The 16,930-nt window shown below is 35.2% G+C and overlaps 1 protein-coding gene across 1 annotated transcript in view; it reads right to left on the bottom strand.

Annotated features, from left to right (window-relative positions):
* znhit6 (zinc finger HIT-type containing 6) overlaps positions 1–15,386 on the bottom strand; it is a 24,251-nt gene extending 8,865 nt beyond the window's left edge. The window contains exons 1-8 of the mRNA XM_059526954.1: positions 15,204–15,386; positions 14,935–15,000; positions 14,105–14,211; positions 13,950–14,038; positions 13,765–13,868; positions 5,952–6,017; positions 4,469–4,549; positions 760–840 (exon numbers count right to left, since the gene is read on the bottom strand). Coding sequence (XP_059382937.1) covers positions 760–840; positions 4,469–4,549; positions 5,952–6,017; positions 13,765–13,868; positions 13,950–14,038; positions 14,105–14,211; positions 14,935–15,000; positions 15,204–15,313 — 704 coding nt within the window. The 5' untranslated portion in view covers positions 15,314–15,386. The remainder of the gene's footprint in view (positions 1–759; positions 841–4,468; positions 4,550–5,951; positions 6,018–13,764; positions 13,869–13,949; positions 14,039–14,104; positions 14,212–14,934; positions 15,001–15,203) is intronic.
* Positions 15,387–16,930: the final 1,544 nt, after the last annotated feature.

The raw sequence follows: 16,930 nt of genomic DNA, 5'->3' as shown, positions 1-16,930 counted from the left end.
AAATATATGAATTTGTTGAAAAATAAATAATAAATTACTATTAACTAAACTGATAAATTGGTTAATAAACAAAAGTAAATAAATATAATACATGAATAAACATTAATATACGAATACAATTAATAAATTAATGAAACTAACACATCAATTTGGGAACCAGCCTAACAAATAATAAATTATTATCATCTAACAAAATCAATAAGTAAACAAAAAAGACATGAATAAATAAAAAATGCATAATTAAAATAAAATGAATTAATAAATAAATACATACATACATCTATTTAATATATAAATAGAGAGAGAACCAAACTAACAAAAAAAAAAATCAAACAAATCATTGAATAATTATAATATATAATAAAAAAACTTATTAAACTTATTTTATTATTATAACCGTTAATAAATAAAACATTATAAAGTGAAAACGTACATGAAAAAGAATATTAATGAATCTAAAATTTGAGTGACAAGAGTCTTTAGGCTATTATTCAGATTTTGTAAATTGTTAAAATATTGAGCAATTCATATGGAGCAGGAACAGAAAATCTAACGGAAAGCGACACTGTGCAGTTGCATGCTTGAAAGCATCTAGTGTATAAAGCGCTATCTGCATAAACATCACATGATGTAATTACAGTAGACTGACAGCAGAGCTGCTGCAGACATCCACATCTCTAGATCAGATGCTTTCTGAACCGCTGCTTTCTCACTGCTGTCGTGTTTGTTGTGTGTTTATTTCCTAGTGTATGTTATTACCTGAGAGAGTTGGGCTGTGTTTGCTCTGACTTCAGAAAGACTCTGATGTCCTCTGGAGGACTGTGGACGTAGATCTTTAGCCTGAAAACACAACACACATGAAATCAGCCTTCTCCAGATGAAGAAACACTGTACATTCATGTCTGTGTCCTCACTCGACAGGAGGGTGTGTGTCGATAAGCTTATGGTGACACACATGAAAAACGCCTTTAAACAGCAATCGTAACACGCTTTACTTACATAACATGACTCAATCTGTCTGGATACAGGAATGCACATGTAACTCCATGTTACAATGACCTCCACGCTCATGACAGAAGTCCATTCATGTGATTTTAGAGTAACTCTAACACAAGGGAACCGGTCAGAGTAAGTGCATGTGTCCAAACATGCGTTTCCATTGTGTTCCTGAAGCCAATGGTTATCTTGATAAAAAAGGCATTTAGATGGAAGCGTGGAACATGTTCTGACAGATGATTCCTGAAATATAAACAACCCAGTCGCCGCTCTCGATGTTGCGTAACAAACGGAGATGAGGGAGAAAGACTTGGACGTGATTCCGATTCTTACGAACCCCCTGCTGTCTGTCAGGAGACAAGAACATCTGAGAGCGTTTAGGACGAGCGCAGTGGATTTGGTTTGTTAAACACAATTAGCTACAATTAAGAGGGTTGTGGGATCGGCAGAGATTTGTTCGTTTGCTAACTGTGTCCTCATCCGCCGGTCATCCAATATATAGAAAAGATTGTTTCTCAATCAGATCTGGAGAAATGCCATTGTTCTCCAATGGATGTGAATGGGTGCCGTTAGAATGAGCGTCCAAATAGCTGATAAAAACAGCACAATAATCCACAGCACTACAGTTAATGTCTTCTGAAGTGAAAAGATGTGTAAAATGGTGACAAATACACATTGTGTCTGCATATGAATTAAATATTAAAAATAATAAGTTGTATGGCCCTATAACACCCGTTAAATTCTTCTCAAAATTAATTTTTTTTTCTGCTTTATTTTTTCTGGACCAAAAAAACTTGAATTAATTTTGGTACTCAAAAAGCAATTTTAACTAATTGATACTTAACATGAAATTCTTTAGTTAAACACCAATTTATTTTAGGTTTAACAAAAGTTACATTTTCTAGGGTTTTAATTTCTCTTAGAGTCTGCTTTTCTGTTAAAATTCAGTTTTCGTAATCAAAAAGCTTGTTTAACAACTTAAAATCATGAAATTTATACGATTTAACAAAGCTGTATTAAAGGTTTAACAAAAATGACATTTCCCAGAAATTCCATGTTTTCCATTTAAATTATACCTATGAAAATACCTATGAAATTTTTATTTTGTTCTTCTCAGAAATTCAGCTTTTCTTTAAAGCTGCATGTTTGTAAGAAACAACTCCACCATGAAGACGTTTTTAACTAAAATCTGAATCCATAATCTATAATAACAATAAAAGTGCATCTCCTGTTGTCTCTCACATCAAAATCCAGCCAAACAACACTTTTTCATTGGAGGAAGCCTTATTATGGACTCATACTTTAGTTTAAAATGTTTTAGTGCTGGATTTGTTTCAGCTTTTTTCTTCTCCAGATGTTAACTGATGGACTGTGGATTATTGTGATGTTTTTATCAGCTGTTTGGACTCTCGTTCTGACGGCACCCATTCACATCCATTGGTGAGACATGGATACAATGCTACATTTCTCCAAATCTGATGAAGAAACAAACTCATCCTAATCTTTGATGACCCAAGTAGGAGTAAGCTTACAGCAAATGTTAATTTCCAGGTGAACTATTCCTTCAAAGATAATACTCCACCTCTTTAATCGACACGTCTGTACATGCTTAATGAGTTTCTGTTATGGAAAAATATGAATCAGCACTGGTCTCCGGAGGAAAAGACTTTAGCTGTTGAACGTCAGCAATCATTTACACAACTATCAAACCCTCCCTGAAAGACGCCTGGATTTAAGAGCAGAGACGCCTAACTCTATTCTAGTGTTGATTTTGTGGCCTATTATCACACTGTAAAGAGTTTATTTCTAACTCCAAACCGCAGCTTCATTTCTACATTTAAGACGTTTTGTAATCTGCAAGCCAAGATAATGACGCGCTGATCCCTAAAACCTTCTCATGAAGAAACAATAGCGAGTAAATGCTCCACTTCATCATGTTAATTGTCAAGTCATTACTGCATTTCGTGGAAAAGTTAAAAAAATGAAGTCCCAGTTTTCCCTGTGAGTCTGATACCAATAAACCACCAAAAAGGGCCAGACACAATCTCACCGACTGACAATGTTGCACTTACGCCACATTTCAGCCGTAAAAAGTCACCGAGATCACATTAAACATCCGAAATGAGAAGCAGACGATCAAGAAATGGGAAAATGTCACATGGCCACGATCAGAAGTCAGCTTGGTGTTCCTTCACTGTTCGTCATCGTCGACACAAGAGCATTTTTCTGCAGTCCGAGTCATGTGATGCGATTTCAAGTTCTCCTTTCTCTTTGGTGTGTTACAAGCTCTTGGTGCATGAAGAAGATCTGTGAAGTTTCAAAGACTAAAGTCTCAAATCCAAAGATTCCTCTTTCAGCTTGAACTGATGGTAAAACTGAGGACATTGTTAACGGTCTTTACATTTATTTTGAAAGATGAAGCTGGCGATTATGGAAAATTGGTGTTACATTTCTGACGAGTGCTTGCGGTGTTCGTCCAATCACAATGCACTGGGTCAGTTGGCCAATCAGAGCAGACTGTGCTTTTGGAAGGCGGGACTTTGTAGAAAATTATGCGTTTGAGAGAGGCGGGGCATAGAGGACCTACAATAATGTACAGTATTTGAAAAATAATGTGTTTTTTGAACATTAAAGCATGTCAACATATTCTGTTACACCAAATAATGATCTTTAAAAAAGCATCTTATGCATATATCATATACTATAATTCTGGTAGTGGCAACTACTGGAGTGTGTAAGGAACCAAACTGAACTAGTTGTTAAAGACGTAATTAAATGTGCATCACAGTGAACAAGGTGTGTTTTGACTGGTTAGGTTTGCCATATCTAAAACAGCAAATAAAAACAAAGCACAAAGTAAACTTATATCCAAAAATGTTACCTTGGAAATAAGCCACATACCAAAATATTATAACTTGCATCTGTCTACTTTATTAACTGCATGAAGTGTAGCGCTTTATGAGCACATGTATGCTAAAATAGGGATGCATTGGGATAACTACTTTTATTGACCGATGCCGATTTTTGGCAGATAAATTTGTGTTTTAATAAGTAATGCTTGTAATAAGTGGACATGGCAACACTTCAAGAAGCAGGCCTCCAAACATAAAGAACACATCACTGAACATAACCAGTCTGTGGTCGCTGTAATATTACTTTGGTCAGAAATAATGGATGCCAAACATGAGACGGCAAAAGATTTGAGTTTAGATGTAGAAGATTTGTCTGTAGATTTAGCTGAAAATGTCTATAAGACACTTTCTGGAGCAGAATATCTCAATTGAGATCCAGCATATAAGAACTTAGTTTTTTTTGTAGTAAAGTGTGCTCTTGGTCACCAGATTGGGAAAATCAAGTAAAAGACCGGGTAGAAAACGTATAGGGGAGATTGAAACTCTTGAAATCTGGCAACCAACTCAAGATAACATGAGGCGTTGACGAAACCTGGGTGTTTTGACGAGATGAAACATACTTTTGCCTTTTGACTGGATCTGATTCTGAAGGATGAATGTAGTTGTTGAGAATCTGGTCGAGTTGCTGGTTATCAGGACACCTGAGGAAAGAGAGAATCAAATTATGAAGTCAAACTAAACAGAAAGTTAAAATAAAGAGTGCATCCTTAAATTAAAATTGTCAATATTTATCCACCCTTAGGGGACAAACATCATTCTGTAGAAACATCATGCAACACGTTTTCATTCAATAGTTCAAAGCACTTTTTGTGGTTGTTGGTTGTTCAATGCTGAGATTCATTTTCATATGAGCTTCACATTTTTCTAATATATATTATATAATTAAAATCTTTTGGGTCCATTTTACAAAGTTTTGGGTCCATCTCAGTTAAAAATCACTGTCCCATGACTGAAAGACCAGAAACAATATGCATTATCAATAAATACCCACGAGTCAGTGTAATATGGCTTATAGTAAACCTTCTGTACACAACTTAATCATGTCTGGATTTCACATTACTCCCGCCACACGATTTATTTAAAATCATTTGTCATTTTGACATTTTTTCCATTCTGCTTGCCATTTATCTAATGAACTACTCATTGATTAAGAGCTTGAGGGTTTTTTTTTTTTTTTTAAAGAGATCTTGGTTACTCGGAAATGTTCTCCAAAACATCTGGGATTTGGAATGATATAAACGTCATTGTGAGGGTTTTTGAGAGTAAATCCTTAAGGATTTTCCATTTTTTTTATGAACTATTGGCTTGTGACATTATTTGTTTTATTTTTTCCCAAATACCAGTCTTATTTCATATTAATGGTTGAATTATGAATTAATAGATTACTAAAATCATGAAAAATGATTAATTAAAATGAATTAAAATGTAAAATAAAATTGTGAAAAAATATAAATACAAAATATTATATTTTCCCAATTCAATTTTCACAAATTCTATGTTATCTATTTTAATTTAATTCCACTTTAATGGTTTACTACTTTTTAATAATTAAAAAGCATGCATAATCAATTGAATTCATAAAACTTTAACAACTAAACTTTTTAACAGTTAAATACATTTAATTTTGTCCTATTTATTGTAATGTTTCCCATTAAAATTAAATTTTCTCCCAAATCCTGTTTTATTTTCTGGATTCCATTTGGTTTGATTATAACCAAAAAGCATGTCTAATCAACTGAATTCATAAAATGTTAACAATTACATTTTTAAACAACCAAAAAGCATGTCTAATTAATAAAAAATTATCAAATAAAAGTTTATTTTACAGCCATGTAAAATCCATTAAATTTATTCTAAAAATTCCATGTATTCCATTTTAAATTTTACGGGTTTCGTTTTAATGGTTAAATAAAATTTTAGTATTAAATTAATGATATCTGCATTATACTATTATTCTGTCCTTGTTTTCTGCATCAGGCAAATCCCAGAATCCTCAAAGCGCCAAATAAATACTTTTGAAACACTAGAGAAGGGCTTTTATACCTCTCTGAATAAACCGTGTCGCTCTGAGGGAAATGGATCTTCAGGTGCCAGTAGAATCGTCTTTCCCTGCAGGAACAAAACCAGAAGCTTGAGTTACGCTTCCCAGAGCTCATACCACACATCAGATCGATGAGATGCACTGAACTCATAGATGACTAGATGTTCAAACAGAAAAGCTGTTGTTTTTTTCCTAGAAGTTTCGTTTGACAGCCAGCAGCAAATGTGTTTTTCCAGTAAGGAAAGTTTTATGTACGACAGTAAATGGTGGACAGAAGCACAGGCCTGTCTGGCATCAAACATCACTATTTACTGGAACAACATGTTGGCGCGTCGATGGGCCAGTGTTGCTAATGTTATCGAGAAGGTGTGCTTTGGGAGGTAGTGAATCGATGCTGGGCATTACAGTTATGACGACAATTCAGCTGGAGCTGAGCCACGGCTCTGTAGCACAGACAACAAAACATGAAGGCTTTCTTTACAAGATCCAAAGTACATGAAACCGCGCTGACCGCTTCCACAGCTGCTGCAGAGAGTTTTATGCTCTTAATGAAACATGCATCAGCGTTCGATTGAGTCAAGCTTGGCTCTGTCAGCTTCAATATGAGGATGAACAGATGAAATACAAGCTGGCCAGGATCCCATTCTCTGTGCCAGAAGACTCACTGCACTTTATCCAATTCAGGGTCAAGCAAGAAATCACTCAGTTGAGTGGAGACCGAGTTTATTCAAATGAGCAATGATGCCAAATAGAAACTATAAACAGGATAATTAAATCACAGTTGGTATGAACACTCAGTAAGTGGAGGTTGTCTAATGGTTGCCAACCAACGCAACTGCAACGATCCATCAATATTCAATGCAACTTGTCACACTAATAGAATACAAATGATCTTGTGTTCACAGTTCACCATTTAAAATTTCCCAATGTTCAAATGTAAAAAAACGTAAATTAAAGAGATTAAAGACATGAACTGAACCAACCAGCTCTATGATTAATCACAATATTACTCATTTTGATTTGATGAAAATATATAATAAGGGAATGAGCTGTTATCCATCAAGCACAGCATATGATGTAACTTAAAATGAATGGGAAAAAATATAAAACTATGTTGGTTATAGTACAGATACAATATATTTTAAGTTTATTGCACAAATACATATACATACATATACAGACATATTAGTCAAAATAATAATAAATAACTTTTATAAAAAAATTTGCAACCCTATATTACAAATTTATTGCAAAATATAGATAGACGGATGGATAGATAGAAAATATTTTTACAATATATTTGCACATTTGTTTTTGTTTTTCTGCAGTATCTGGAGTAGTGCAGTAGTGCTTTTTATGTTTTTAAAAAATTAAGTACATTTATATAGATTAACAGCCTAAGAGCTTATGGTAAGTCTTTTATTTTTTTATTAAGTTATTGGAAATTTCGAATAAAAAGGGGGAAAGCATAGAATATAACTTCTGGAACCAGACTGTTGCATTGAATTGCAGTTCATCCGGCAGATTTGAACTCCATGACTGTTTGTTTGATGAGCTCTTAACATGACATGTCTCTCGTTTAACTTTGCATGAGTCAAAATGCTCCAAAGTTGGAATAAAACACTCAGCGCCCACTTATTTGCTACATGTGTCACGAATGACATGACTAAGATGAGAAGAATCACATATCGTCTGCAAGCTCATCTGCTTCCATCCAACCCCGCGTGCCAATCCCAGAAAGAGCCTCCGCCAGGACTTGAGCATGCACACCAAACCAGATGGCACTGTTACACAACCGGGACATTTTATCAGCTCCACCGAAACGCATTCTTCTGAAGTGAGATCAGATGTGGAAGTTATTGGGAGGAGAGTTTGGATTGAGTTCCCAGCCTGAGGTGGGCAGCAGGTCGGGTGGAGGTTTGGTCGGTGCGCCGCGGTGGAGGAGGGTTTCTTACACAGGTGTAAAGACGCTCCCTCCAGGAAAAGGAATTTATAGGTTTGCTTGGGCTTGGTGGCCTGATGGAGCTCAAGGTGGAGGCGTGGAGGAAATACCAGGTGCAGAAGCATTGTTACACCTCCAATGGAAACTCTCTAGTGGAAAAAGGGATTTTCTTCCTCAACATTTTTAGCTTGCTTTCTAGTAGAACTGACCAAGCACTTTTAAATCAAGATACTTTAGTAACCAAAACATCATATCTTGTTTGCTGAGAAATGGATTAAAATTAAGTTTTACAATTTAAACTACATTAAATATCTAACAATGGAGCCAAAAAAAAAGAAAAAAAAAAAGTAATCCGTGTCTAAGAAATCTTGGTGGTTAAAGGCCCATTCACACCAAGGATGCGAACTATAACGATAAACATAGTTCTAAAAATAGTTAAAAAATATAATATTTTCAGTCATTGGAAATCATTGGAATCACTTTCAGAACTATTTTTTTTTCAGCTCTTGAATGATAATATTTGCCAAGTCAAGCATCACTAACTAAAATCTTAATGGAATAACTTGATATTCATACAGAAATAAGACATTGAGAAATTTCTATGGACTTTATGTTTTGACCATATGTGTTTTGACCATTTGTTTACATAATCCAAGAAACGGACTCAAAAGTGGTTACATTTTTTATCTTCTTTCTATTTGAGTTTTTAATATTTAAGTTTGCACTCATCCAGAACACCCCAGAGTAAAGTACCGAGAATATAATTCAATTAAGAAAAAAATAATAATAATAAAATCAGAAAAATAACCTTGTTTTCTGTTTAAATTACGTTTTTTTTTGGTCTAATTTTGAACCATTTCATCTACTGTATTTCACACAAAATATAAAACGAAACGTAAGCTTTCGAATCACCATCTGCAGAGGTTTTGTTGTTCATAATGATGCTGGATACAGAAGGTGATGAGGATTCTTCAGCGATGAGCTCAGATTATCCCACTTATTCACCTGTTGAAGGCCCTGGGCGAGGAAAAATCATAAAGTGCTTCCACAACACCTGGTTAGCCCTCAGCTACAGCTCCCAACTGATCGATCACGTCCAGATCTTTTCTCAAACTGTCCATGAGGATATCAAGAATTCATATGCATTCACAGAGAGACGAAAAACCCTCCTGCTTCTTTAGAGAGAAGCATTATGCTTCCTATTTTTACCAAACATAGGGTGTTGTGAGCATACACAGTGTAATGTCGGTTTCCTTCATACTTGAAGCCAGAGGGCGTTTTATAGACGTAATAAAACCACTAACTTTCCAGGAAATCCCTAATATAAACAAAGACATCCAGCTATCCCTGTGACGGAGTAAAAAGAAGATAGAAACACTTCAACTGTTTTCCCGAATAGCAGCAGCACATTTGTAAAGGAATACTGTATTCATAAAACAGTTCAGTGAAGTACTAGTAAATATTAGGTGCCTTACATTTTAGACTATATTATCAATCATGACTATTTTGCTCTATTTTGACACCGAAAACACTTGTAACTGAATGAATCTGCATTTAACAAATCAGCCTATGAATGACTCACTTATAAAAACATTCCATTTTTTTATTCATTACATAATTATTATTTTTATATACATAATATTATGTTATATTCCACTTTTATAACTTAATTCCTATGTATTTGTGCACTATACATGTAGTTTCTTCTATACTGGACGCCCCTGTGACCAAGACAAAAATATCTGCCAATTTCCTTCTGGAAATATGTATTTATTTCTGACCCCCTAATTTGGTTTAATTTCTCAGAAAACAAGGCTGCTCATCATATACCATTTTGAATGTCAAGTAAAAATATCTTGATTCAAGACATTTTTAGATATTGCTTCGATATTTTTGTTTAGAGGCTCCAAAATTTGCACACACAAAATATAAAACGAAAAGAGGTGAGCTGTCTAATAACTATTCACACAGGTTTTGTTGTTCATAATGATGCTGGATACAGAAGGTGATGAGGATTCTTCAGCGATGAGTTCAGGTCATGCCGCTTATTCACCTGTTGAAGGCCCTGGGCGGGGAAAAATCATAAAGTGCTTTTAAAACACCTGGTTAGCCCTCAGCTACAGCTCCCAACTGATCGATCACGTCCAGATCTTTTCTAAAACTGCCTATGTTGCAGAAGCCAAAGGACATCGAGCATTTTTTTTGATGCCACTTGAATGTAGGTAGGTTTCAGAAGTTTAAACTGATACGGCTTGAAAATGCATGATTTCATCGCGATAGACATGACAATCCAAACCAAACAGATGTTTTTAGCAGAGTATCTGACATACGAGCTGTAAGCTGTTAGTTGAATTTTCAGAAATGTGCTTTTAAACACTGAATGATGACCTAGAAATACGTAAGCATACACACATCCCAAAAAACCCTAGCAACTGGCAACCACCCAAAGCAATTTAGTATTGAGCTGGTCAGTTTTGCACAGGCAAATGGTGATCACAGTATCTTTAAAAACTGTACCAAAAAATTGTAACGGCTTTAACAGCCGAATCTGTTCAAAGGCCCCAAGCGGTGAAGTCTGCGTAGCGTCTAAATTGCGACACGGCGTCCTTAATGTGGCTAATGGTGCCAGTACAGAGAGAAAACTAAATGACCAGGTAATCGGTGTGAAAGAGAAAAGCCAGATGCTATAACCGTACATGGCAACAACAAAACATCAAAAAAATTACCCAACAACGGCACAGAAAGGAAAAATCCTGGGTGTCCCCACTGTAAACCCTGCAAGCACAGGACACCCTGTTCCATCCGCGTTCCACGAGATGCCAAAACGAACTCTGTTCATCATTTACTAAAGAATTCGTGAATTCGGCAATGTGGCTTGTTAAGGAGCTGACAGCGATCCTCCAGAGGAAGCACACACAATAGGTTTACAGTGATTTAGACTCATGCAGTGGCAGTAAAACCTCATCTAGAACTCATTCCAGCAGTAAACAGCACGCCAACAAGAAACGTCCTGAAACACAACTGAAGTGGTGAACTTTGACCCAAGCGCAAGAAAAGTGCAGTGCTGCTAACGGTCAGGTTCGCGCCAAATGCGTCCGAAATGTGTCGCTAACCTTGTGCAGTGCTCAACATCTGCTTCTGATATTGTGTACTTGGTACATTCGGAGGATGATTTCTCTCCCGCATCTGTCCTGCTTCTGTCGGTCGAGCATGAATGAGATTCAGTTCAATGTCATCTGTATCTAATGTAATTAGATCGTACTGCACATAAACATCTGCTATACGGCTTGACAGATGCTTTTTAGACAAATAAGTTCTGATCCACATTGCAGCTTATTTTGGTCAAGACATGGCCACTAATAAAAGAACTTGTGACTGACAAGTTAAGCAACCAATCTTTGTTTTGATTAATTGTTAAGGGCAATATCATGTGATATAGATTACGGTATGGAATGGAAATGAGGATATTATATTTGTAAACATTAGATTTTTTTTTTTTTTAGCTTATTTCACTTAATATCATAGCTAGAGCTCGGCTAGTACTGACAGTGTCACATAAACACGGTTGAAGATGAAAAAGTGAAGGAACAGACAAACCGAGTATATTGAAAATAGCAGAGGGCCTAAGACAGATTCTTGTGGCACTCCATACACAAAAAAACGGACAAAATTGGAAACTAAGCCTTACTTCTCTTTGATATGCATGTTACCTTATTGCGATTGATGTAACTATATAGACATTTATTCATTTTACAAATTTGACCTCGGTAGTTTATTGAAATATCATGGCTTCAAGAATACCAAAACTTGACCTTCTAGTGAATGGACTAATCTATGCATTTCAGACGTCAATCACTCAGATTCAGATTTGCTGCCATCCAATCAGCAACCAATGAATGGAACCAAGACCCCGCCCTTTTGTCTTTATTGATAAATTACTAAAAAAAAAACGTATTTTACTCCAGGAAGCTGACAGCCAAGTTCAAAAAGTCTAAAAGCTTGCCACTTGTCCCAAAACAACTACATTAAATAATTATAATGCATCAGAAATATCAAGTCAACAATGATTCATAATATCTGGATGATTTGTACAACATGACCCTAAGATGTGGAAACAGAAGTTTTATTTAGTTTATTTTTGTTCAGCATGACTTATGCTTCACTGGTTATTCTAAATTACAGGTGAAATGCTAAAAAGTTACAAATGATTATAATACCGGTTATTTGTGCAAGGGTTGTTGAGGATTCATTAATCACTGATTATTTGTTGTTTATATTTAACCCAATCAGGAAGAGTAATAAAGCAAGCAAACAACAAATAACTAAACCAAATATGCTGCAGAACCAGTTCATCGTAAATTTTCATTTCAATGCAAATGCCACTTCTACTCACTGAACATTTAACATTATTTTTCTATTTAATACTGTAATTAAAGCTAGAGTTGACTTCAAAACATCATTATCCAAATATTGCTAAATATAATGCAAATAAATACAGCTAAGATTGACAATACTGATAGTACATTTCTAATTTCCCCACAAATTAATGTTTTTTTTTTTTTAGGTTTCATCAACAGCCACTCACAAGCAGCCCGGCAACCCATTCAGCCAATCACAGTGCTCCAGGAACTCACTCGACCAATCACAAGCATTCAGCCAGCTACTAATGCCCTCGCTCACTACAGCCAACCACAAGCACCCCAGCAACGCCACCAGCCAATCACCAGCACCCACTCTGCCTCCATATATGGAATGCGGTGATGTCATGAAGGGAACTGTGTTCAATAAACCTCCTTCTCCTCTTCAATGACATTGATTACGCTTTTTAAAAGAGAACAGAGAGTAATTATGAGCGGTCCAGGTTCTTGCAGTCTGACAGACTGTTCTGGCAGCTCTCGGTCATCACACTGAAAACACAAATTAAATAACAGAATCCCATTGAGCAGAAGTGGTCAGGGTGGGTCATTAATCATCATCAGCTGAGAGAAAACCCTCCACATCACTGTCCTGACTGCACTTAGCAAGAGCGCCACCATGTGGCTCACAGCAGAACTGCAGACAGCTGGGGCGACAACAGCTTTCTGACTTAAATGCACAATGCATGAGGCATTCTGAAGAAAAACATTTTTTATTATTAAATAAAAATATTAAATATAAATAACCAGACAGATAGAGAAATAAATTACATTTAAAAAGTATTTTCTTCATCTTTTTTAACTTAATATTTTGCATTCCCCAATTTTCTTTTTTTTATGAATGTTATTATCTTTTGCTGAGCTTCTCGTCAAGACAGTCACAATGAAAATAGTGTGCGTTCTTATGATTATTATGATTAATACAATAAGATGTTTTTGATCAAACTTCGGTAAAGTACTATAAAATGTCTAAATATTAAATGATTAAAATATTAATAAATTAAATATTTTTTATTATTAAAATGACTGCAATTTCTTAAGAAAATAAAATGACTACATGATGATGCACACACACTTTGATAATTAGATATTAAATAATAGTAATGTCATGCTGTTATGTTAACAATATTCAATGTTAATAATATTACAAACAAATATACAGACATTAAATATCTATTAAAATATCATTTTAAACTATATTATTTAAAAAAAAAAAATTATTTGCTTTAAAAAAAAAAAAAAAGATGCATGAGGATGCACACACCAAACTTTTAATAATCACACGTTATATAATAGATACTAATGTATATTTTAATAAAAAGATATTAAATTGCTATTATTCAAATAATATGCATTTACATTTATTCATTTGGCAGATGCTTTTATCCAAATTATAGGAGTGTGGTACAGATATTGGGACTCTGTCAAAGACGAATCTTCCCAAACCCCGAGACTTACGCTTTTCTGAAGATGGTGCTGTTCTCCCGGTGTTTGCTGAAGACTTTGGGCAGAAGCTTCAGGGTGACTTTGACTTCTCTGGCTCTTCTGATCATCCACATGCCCTTAGAAGAGAGGAAGAAACAGAGGCGTGTTTGCACCTGGTTTTGAAGTCAGCATCAGGAGCAGATGTGCAGAGCTCTCACCTCTTTCGGGTATCGATGGCTGCGGAGCAGGACATTGTCTCTGTTGGACTGCTGTGACAGACGAGCCGTGTCCTCCAGAAACCTGTAATCTACAGCACAGCTCCTCAGTGATCACGTCCATCAGCAGTGTCTGTGAAGACGGAGCAGATACTCACCGTTCAGCAGGTGGATCTCATCGAATTCAGTGAGAGGCACGAACGCAGTCTTGTCCCGAACACCACAGCATCCCGACAGCGTCTTGTGCTGCTTGACGCAGGCCAAACTACACAGAAAACCAAAAAAAACACTAAATACACACTTGAACAAAATCCTACTGTTATTAATTTATCAAAACTCATTATAACGCCGAGGTTTGATCACAGTGCTAACATGAACACGGAGTAATGCCATCAATTTTAATTTGCTTGTCATTATACTAATATTATTTTGTTATGAGTAAATTAATAATATCAAATGTATAGTAGTTATATGTTTAATTGGTGGGTTTTTTGTTAAATGTGAGCCGACATCAACACAATTAAAAGAACCAAAGACTTCGACTACTTCAGTCTGTGTGCATTGAAGTTATTTATTACACGAGTTTCACAATTTGAGTTGAATTACTGAAATTAACTTTTCCACAAAATTCTAATTTCTTGAAAAGCAGCTGTATAGTTTTATTATTTTAAACCTTTAAATGTCACTCACATTTTTGAACGTAGACGTGAAAGTGCACGATCCTAACTTACATTTTTATAATGCATGAACGAAAACATTTTGTAACATGATTTTGATGTACCATTTTCATGGTAATGCAAGATCTTGACTTTCTGTGTCTTTTCTTTTTTTTCCCCTTTAAATAATAAATACATTATAAACTGAGGACCGCATTAACACTGACTACAGTGATGAATGACTTCACAACATCATTAAATTGATCGTCATTAATAGTGTACAATAAACCTGAGTATGTGTGTGTGTGTGTGTGTGTGTGTGTGTCTGTTACCTGCAGGTGTGTTTCATGCAGCTCGGACATCTGTATTTGGCCTCTTTATTCTCACAAACGTCACAGCTGAAGAAGTGATAAGCAATATGATAATTTAAATACACTATAGTACTGAATTATACGTCGCTGATCTTATTTATAACTGTAAACAGACGTTTTAACGAATTTAACGTTACACAGGCGAACAAGACTAGCAGAAATGCGACACAAATGTAATGTTATCTTCACAATCACTGTGATTTTACCCTTTTTAGACTACAGTAACTGACCTGGACAAAGCCACCTTTCGCTTGACTCCTCTCCGATCATCATCAGCTTTATCGTTGATGTCCATAACCGGTAACATATTCAACACAAGATTGTTTTTATATGCATTCATTCGATGCGCTCTCTGACCAAAACACTAACGACCACGTGTGCTGCGCTCCACACGTGTCTGCCGTCTTCTGCGCTCTCTTTACGACAGTTTTCTGCAGTCGGAGTGCTAGAAGCCAGGGCCCGTATTCATAAAGAATCTTAATGCAAAAAGTAGTGGTGGACGAAGTACACAAATCAAGTACTTGAGTAAAAGTACAGATAAATATAATAAAATATTAGTCCAGTAAGAGTAAAAGTACTCCTTTTTCAATTTTACTCAAGTGAAAGTACAAAAGTACTCGATTTTTATTTTTAAGTAAAAAAGTACAAAAATTTTATATAGGCTACTTAATTAAATTTTATATTCGCACATATTTTTAATAATCCTACTGCTCAAAATACCTGGGATTTTTTCCAAAAGAACAACTATATGGAGTCAAGATATATTTGTGTTGTTGATATGGACTACGATGATGAGAGTGATGTTAACTGTGAAAGCTTACACTGTGATGTACATGAGAGAAAACAGAGACGACCATCTGATTTTCACCAGTAAGAACAAAGTATTTTAAAGTTTGTTGTTTTACAGAACATCACAGTTAGGACTATATATGACATGATAATAAGGCCTGAAGTTAGGAAGAACATTTTAAAGGAAAATATAATTATATTTTCATAATCAGCCACCCCCCCCCCCCCCCCCCCCCCGGACCCAGAATACAGCGAGATGAACATCACAGAGCGCTGAACTCTCCAACAGTGTGTGTTTAATTTATACTCGAAGCCAGAGGGCGCTCTCGCGCAGAAAGTCATATCAGGAAATTCCTAATATGGGCAAAAGCGTCCAGCTATCGCTGCATGAAAGCAGTTTTTACACAGAAAAAAAAGGCCAGAAACTTTTGGAAACACGAAGACATTAAACATACGATTATATATATTATATATGATAATATATGGTTTTTCAAGTCATCTTCAGCAGGTGATAAATAAAGTATGAACAATGCAGTGCTAATTGACAAAAACATTTTGTAGTAGGCCTATATAAACAAATCGTTATTATTTGTTATTGTCCAGCAGTTATAGATTTCTAAGCCAATTAAAAGTTAGAAATTTGAGAAATTTTTAATTTGCCTTTTGTATCCACTACCAGTCAACAGTTTTTGAACAGTAAGCTTGTTAATATTTTTTAAAGAAGTCTCTTCTGTTCACCAAGCCTGCATTTATTTGATCCAAAGTACAGCAAAACAGAAAAATTGTGAAATATTTTTACTAACCTATTTATATTAACTGTTTTTTATTTGGATATATTTCAAAATGTAATTTGTTGAAATTTCAAAGCTGAATTTTAAGCATCAATACTCCAGTCAGACAATCCTTCAGAAATAATAAAATAAAAATAAGGTTTCTTTGATGAATAGAAAGTTCAGAAGAACAGCATTTATTTTGAAATAGAAATCAGGAATAATCTGAAATAGAAAATTATGTCTTTATCATCATTTAAAGTGAAGTGACGTGACGTACAGCCAAGTATGGTGACCCATACTCAGAATTCGTGCTCTGTATTTAACCCATTCAAAGTGCACACAATGTTGCAAAAGCTTTTTATTTCACATAAATGCTAGTTTTTGGATCCTTATAT

Source organism: Carassius carassius, chromosome 37 (assembly GCF_963082965.1).
Source record: "Carassius carassius chromosome 37, fCarCar2.1, whole genome shotgun sequence".
In the NCBI taxonomy this organism is placed as follows: Eukaryota; Metazoa; Chordata; class Actinopteri; order Cypriniformes; family Cyprinidae; genus Carassius; species Carassius carassius.
This window is presented reverse-complemented; position numbering and strand designations above follow the sequence as displayed.